A 7295-nucleotide genomic window follows, 5' to 3' on the forward strand; every position below is an offset into this window, starting at 1 on the left:
GTTTTAAATATCCATTCAACCCCCACCTGCCTTCATGTGTTCACGATATCCACGTTCCTGATTGTATGCTGTGTGATTTGAGTCCTTTCATCCTGAATTGAATTCATCTGTCTTTCATGTGCCACACACATCCTAATTCAGGATTATAATATTGAGAATGATGGTTGTTATGAGTGACAATAGTGTGTAATTACAGTGCGCTGTTATTGTAATTGACAGTGCAAATTAAACCAGTGGTTTCTATGTTGATTTTGGATGAGTTAGTTGTAAAGTGAATCATTGAAATGCACGCAGATCTATGCCCTGATTCTCTTTGGATGGAGCGCTCTATGCTGGGTTTGCATTCTCTCTGCTGTTTCTCTCTGTAACAGAATATAAGCGATACAGACCCAGTTGAACACGAATCAATACTTCAGAACTGAAGTCAGCTCTGCTGGGCACCAGAACAGGGACGTCATGTGAACCAGAGAAAGAAGGAAAGAAGGAAAGTGAAAAAGAATTGCAATTTCTTCTACAGATGCAGAAAGAAGGCTGGAAATTGGGGGAGAGTTTTTGGCTCAGGACACAGGAGAGCTTGGCTTTGATCTGGTTCTCCCTGAATAATAAACACAGGCGAGGGCCGTGGTGCACGTCTAAACCTCACCCAGCTCTCGATCAAACCGTCGCTTTCAAGACATTTCAAAAGGATTTAAAAACATCCACTACTCTCCGTGACTCTTCATATCCTTGGGAATGAAAGGGAAAAAAAATCCACGGCTTTGAAATATTTATGCGGACGTGATATGGCTTAAGTTTTTCTGGACAAATTCTAAAACATTATTATTCTTATTATGTGGAGAGAACCCCCCTCGCCACTCCTCCCCCACCCAAATGGATTGAGTTGGAGCCCCCTTGTTGGCTTAGGCGGTTTACCAACTGAACCAAAATAAGGAACGTTTTTATTTGGTAACTTGGACGATTGTCTGCACTGGAGCCCAAACGCTGGTCTGCTTGACTCAGTTTAGTTTCAGTAACACTGATGAAGGCACTGGAGCCCAAACGCTGCTCTGCTTGACTCAGTTTAGTTTCAGTAACACTGATGAAGGCACTAGAGCCCAAACGCTGCTCTGCTTGACTCAGTTTAGTTTCAGTAACACTGATGAAGCTCTAGAGCCCAAACGCTGGTCTGCTTGACTCAGTTTAGTTTCAGTAACACTGATGAAGCTCTAGAGCCCAAACGCTGCTCTGCTTGACTCAGTTTAGTTTCAGTAACACTGATGAAGGCACTGGAGCCCAAACGCTGCTCTGCTTGACTCAGTTTAGTTTCAATAACACTGATGAAGCTCTAGAGCCCAAACGCTGGTCTGCTTGACTCAGTTTAGTTTCAGTAACACTGATGAAGCTCTAGAGCCCAAACGCTGCTCTGCTTGACTCAGTTTAGTTTCAGTAACACTGATGAAGGCACTAGAGCCCAAACGCTGGTCTGCTTGACTCAGTTTAGTTTCAGTAACACTGATGAAGCACTAGAGCCCAAACGCTGGTCTGCTTGACTCAGTTTAGTTTCAGTAACACTGATGAAGCACTGGAGCCCAAACGCTGCTCTGCTTGACTCAGTTTAGTTTCAGTAACACTGATGAAGCTCTAGAGCCCAGACGCTGGTCTGCTTGACTCAGTTTAGTTTCAGTAACACTGATGAAGGCACTGGAGCCCAAACGCTGGTCTGCTTGATGACTTCTGGTTTTACCTGGTTAACTCGAACGGATCAACGCAGTTTCTGACTCTTCAACCGAGGAACCACCAAGGGACCCACTGGGGATCTATAAAGGATCTACTGAGAGATCCAGCTGAGCATCAACTCGAGGATTAACTATTAATCCCAGATTAAGGACATATTAAGGCTCATTAGGGATCAACGAAGAGGCTGAACGCACGCCCCCTGAGCTGAAGGGTCACTGTTCTCTGCTCGTGTCGAGTTCGTCACAATCATGGGCTGCAACATGTGTGTGATGCAGAAGCCAGAGGATCAGTGCAAAGTTATGTTCCAGGTGAGGAGGGTGGGGCGGGGGGGAGGGCTAACTCAAGCAATTTGGGGTTAAGGTGAAGCCTATGAACCTACTTAAAGAGCTCCAATCAGGCTTCTTAAACCACTGATAGAAGAGACAGGGTCGGCTGGCCTCGTTACCTTGTCATGAATCCTGTTTTAATTGAAAGGGGAGAGTTTGGACAGGCATGCGGATTCGGGACACATTGAGACATGGGGAAAGCAGCACTCTGCTTGAGAAGCGTCTGCGTGCTTCATGGCTTATAACGCGGCAAGCGGGCCGCCTTTGCTGGGGCTGCAAGCCTGTGGAATTGCCTTAACATCTTAGATTATATTAATGAGTTAGTCATTTTAAATTTTTCGCTTCCAAAGTCTCTCAGAGTCCCCCCGCTGAACTCTGATGAAAGGTGCAGTGAGGGGGGGGGGGGGGGGGGGGGGGGGGGGTGAGAGAGAGGAAAGGCTTTTAATTGAAATCTGAAAGCCTCTCGGGCCTTCCCTTTGTCAGGAGGGCGGATCATGAGGATCTGTTTGTCTGTTTGCTGAGGTGCTGTTTTGATGCTTGATAATCACTCCTTCACAGTCAAGCCGGACCACAGCCCATGCAAAATTACACAATCTGCCTGCCATCACAGGAGGAGATGAATGAGAAAGGAATCTCTGAGGGGTCGAGAGAGAGAGAGATGCAATCACAGAGCGTGTGTGCGTGCATGTGTGTGTGTGTGTGTCTCAGTGTGTGCGTGTGTGTGTGTGTGTGTCTCAGTGTGTGCGCGTGTGTGTGTGTGTCTCAGTGTGTGCGTGTGTGTGTGTGTGTGTGTGTGTGTGTGTGCGTGTGTGTGTGTGTGTGTCTCAGTGTGTGCGTGTGTGTGTGTGTGTCTCAGTGTGTGCGTGTGTGTGTGTGTGTGTGTGTGTGTCAGTGTGTGCGTGTGTGTGTGTGTGTGTGTGCGTGTGTGTGTGTGTGTGTCTCAGTCTATCAGTTTCATTAAAGCTGTGATGTCAGAGGGCAGGAGTGTTTTGATTGTTGGCTGCAGAGTGATGTCAGAGGGCAGGAGTGTTTTGACTGTTGGCTGCAGAGTGATGTCAGAGGGCAGGAGTGTTTTGATTGTTGGCTGCAGAGTGATGTCAGAGGGCAGGAGTGTTTTGATTGTTGGCTGCAGAGTGACGTCAGAGGGCAGGAGTGTTTTGATTGTTGGCTGCAGAGTGATGTCAGAGGGCAGGAGTGTTTTGATTGTTGGCTGCAGAGTGACGTCAGAGGGCAGGAGTGTTTTGACTGTTGGCTACAGAGTGATTAAACCAGTACAGATTAAACCAGTCAGACCCGTGCCCCAGTTTGTGGGCAAAAGCACCAGCAAATTTTGGTCATCTGACACTGTATTAGCCAATAGGGTTATTATTATTATTATTATTATTATTATTATTATTAGCAGACGCCCTTACCCACACAGCACAATTAAGAGCACGATACAAAATCCAATGACTTCAGCCCTAGTAAGAGCAAATACAAAACACAGTGCGATTTGATATCGGGGCAACTCAAGAGCAGAGAACAAGGTTGCGGGTTTCCATCTTAATTAAGGGTTTAATAAATATAATTGTAGTGCTTTATTTATGAATATGCTTTACCAGACCTTTCTGTGCTTTACGATGCTTCACTATGCTTTACCAGACCTCTCTGTGCTTTACAATGCTTCCCTATGCTTTACCAGACCTCTCTGTGCTTTACAATGCTTCCCTATGCTTTACCAGACCTCTCTGTGTTTTACAATGCTTCCCTATGCTTTACCAGACCTCTCTGTGCTTTACAATGCTTCCCTATGCTTTACCAGACCTCTCTGTGCTTTACAATGCTCCCTATGCTTTACCAGACCTCTCTGTGCTTTACAATGCTTCCCTATGCTTTACCAGACCTCTCTGTGCTTTGCAATGCTTCCCTATGCTTTACCAGACCTCTCTGTGCTTTACAATGCTTCCCTATGCTTTACCAGACCTCTCTGTGCTTTACAATGCTTCCCTGTGCTTTACCAGACCTCTCTGTGCTTTGCAATGCTTCCCTATGCTTTACCAGACCTCTCTGTGTTTACAATGCTTCCCTATGCTTTACCAGACCTCTCTGTGCTTTACAATGCTTCCCTGTGCTTTACCAGACCTCTCTGTGCTTTACAATGCTTCCCTATGCTTTACCAGACTTTGCTGTGCTTCTACTGTGGGACGCTTTTATAATGGTCTCTTCTTAGCAGAAAACGTGTTGATTAAAAACATTCATGCATTGCCCATATTGATTAGCGGATTGCTGTAATCATGGCTTTGAATCACTTCAGTTCTTCATCGTTTCATCGGCGCTGACATCAATTGATCCCCCGGAGAACGTTCCTGAAGACTAGTGCTGGGCTTCAGGGAAAAAAATCAATTAACCCCGAGCATGCAATCACAGAGAGGGCTCAGAGAGGGTAGACTGTCAAAACACACTGCAGTCACACATCAAGCAGACCCCGGACTATCACCTCAATAACACTGAGGAAGGCACTGGAGTGCAAACGCAGGTCTGCTTGACTCAGTTTCTTTTAACTTTTACAAAGGAAGGACTTACAGTAAAGGACTCCTGTGTAACTTGTGAATAGCAAATCACAAAGGGATACAGTCCTGGGAAATCAACACCAAAAAGTCCAAGCCCTTAATTAATAATTAGATCATAAAAACACCTTTTTGCAGACAGCCCCATGTCCGCCTGTCCTGTGTGTGCAGAGAAGGCGCTAACCAGTGTCACGCCATCCCTGGCATTCGCAGTGCATCATAGTGCATCACAGTGCATCGCAGTGCATCACAGTGCATCACAGTGCATCACAATGCATCACAATGCATCACAGTGCATTACAGTGCATCCCTGGCATTCACAGTGCATCACAGTGCATCACAGTGCATCACAATGCATCACAATGCATCCCCGGCATTTGCAGTGCATCACAGTGCATCACAGTGCATCCCTGGCATTCGCAGGGCATCACAGTGCATCACAATGCATCCCTGGCATTTGCAGTGCATCACAGTGCATCACAGTGCATCCCTGGCATTTGCAGTGCATCACAGTGCATCACAGTGCATCCCTGGCATTCGCAGTGCATCATAGTGCATCACAGTGCATCACAATGCATCACAATGCATCCCTGGCATTCGCAGTGCATCACAGTGCATCACAGTGCATCACTGGAATTCGCAGTGCATCACAATGCATCACAGTGCATCACAATGCATCCCTGGCATTCGCAGTGCATCATAGTGCATCACAGTGCATCACAATGCATCACAATGCATCACAGTGCATCACAGTGCATCCCTGGCATTCGCAGTGCATCACAGTGCATCGCAGAGCATTGCACACACACACACGCACACACACACACACACACACACACACACACACAGACACACACACACACACACACACACACACACACACACAAACTCAGAGACACACACACACACACACACACACACACACAAACTCAGAGACACACACACACGCACACACACAAACTCAGAGATGCACACACACACACACACTCAGACGCACAGGCATAGTGATAAGGTTTCTAGTGTTAATAAGCAGAACTAAAGAAATGAATGTTGAGTGTTTGAGTATGCAGAGCTCTGAAGAGGCAGGTTCTTTGCAATCCTCGCTTTGTGTTGCTGAAATGATTTCAAACTCCAGCCCTCCACAGTGCTTTCCCTCCATGGAGAATCAGAGGATTGTGTGAAAGGGGATTTTGGGTGGTTTAAATTGGTTTAGGATGGAGCAAATTGGTTTAAAATGGGGTTTTAACACCAGTGAATGGATGAGAGGAGGTCGCCTTTGTGTTCGCACAGCGTCTGAGAGAGAGGAACTGTAATCTGCTGACTGCAGAGAATCAGAGAGAGAGTGCAGGGGAATACAGAAAGAGAGAGGGAGCAGGGGCAGCAGAGAAGGAGAGACACTGAGATACACACATACTGAGACACCAGCAGAGACACACTCACACATAGACAGACACAGACAGAGAGACACAGACACAGAGGCACACAGACACAGAGACACAAAGACACACAGAAACAGAGACACACAGACACAGAGGCACACAGACACAGAGACACAGAGACACACAGACACAGAGACACAAACAGACATAGAGAGAGACTGACAGACACAGAGACACAAAGACACACAGAAACAGAGTCACACAGACACAGAGGCACACAGACACAGAGACACACAGACACAGAGACACAGAGACACACAGACACAGAGACACAGACACACACACAGACACACAGACACAGAGACACACAGACACAGAGACACAGAGACACACAGACAGCACAGAGACACAGAGACACAGCACAGAGCACAGAGCTAAACAGAGATAGACACAGAGACACACAGACACACAGACACAGAGACACACAGACACAGAGACACACAGGCACACAGACACACAGACACAGAGATAGAGACACACAGACACAGAGACACAGAGGCACACAGACACACAGAGCACTCACAAGCAGACATGTCATGTTTAACGTCAGTTCCTGAGGTCAGTCTTTGTTTCTGTGATTTTATAAGAAGTTATTATGCATCTCCTGTTATAACAGAAATATCTTGAGCAGACGCAACCCAAAATGTGAGAGTTTAACATCTCTGTGAAACAAGCGGAGACACAGCGAATTCATACAGACAGCAGAACTGTGAGGAGTTACGGTTTTGTTGTCTGTATGAATTCGCTGTGTCTCTGCTTGTTTCACAGAGATGTTAAGCTCCAATCTTATATTGGATGAGATATCCCTTTTATTGAGAGTCTGGATGTGGGTTTAATATCTCTCTCTCTCTCTCTCTCTCTCTCTCTCTCTCTCTCTCTCTCTCTCTCTCTCTCTCTCTCTCTCTCTCTCTTTATCTCTCTCTCTCTCTCTCTCTCTCTCTCTCTCTCTCATCTCCCTCCTCCCCCTACGCTCCCCCCTCCTCTCTCTCTACGTCTCTTTGCTGTTCTCTATATCAATCTGAGTTATACTCCTTTTGTTCTTTACGAGAAATTTTTACATATTCTCCAAAGAACTAAACATGTACGTGGGACGTCTTATTAGAAACCTGCAGTGTGTGTGTGTGTGTGAGTCTGCTTGACTCGCTCTCTTCTAGTTTCAATAACACTGATGAAGCACTAGAGCCCAAACACTGGGCTGCTTGACTCAGTCAATTCTAGCTTCAATCACACTGATGAAGGCTACAGTCTTGTCTGCTTGATTCAGTGTC

General features: G+C 46.4%; 1 protein-coding gene across 1 annotated transcript in view; it reads left to right on the forward strand.

The window, feature by feature from the left end:
* Positions 1-1632: 1632 nt before the first annotated feature.
* Positions 1633-7295, forward strand: part of LOC121305504 (PDZ domain-containing protein 4-like) — a 15873-nt gene continuing 10210 nt past the window's right edge. The window contains exon 1 of the mRNA XM_041237144.1: positions 1633-2024. Coding sequence (XP_041093078.1) covers positions 1965-2024 — 60 coding nt within the window. The 5' untranslated portion in view covers positions 1633-1964. The remainder of the gene's footprint in view (positions 2025-7295) is intronic.

This window comes from Polyodon spathula, chromosome 43 (genome assembly GCF_017654505.1).
Source record: "Polyodon spathula isolate WHYD16114869_AA chromosome 43, ASM1765450v1, whole genome shotgun sequence".
In the NCBI taxonomy this organism is placed as follows: Eukaryota; Metazoa; Chordata; class Actinopteri; order Acipenseriformes; family Polyodontidae; genus Polyodon; species Polyodon spathula.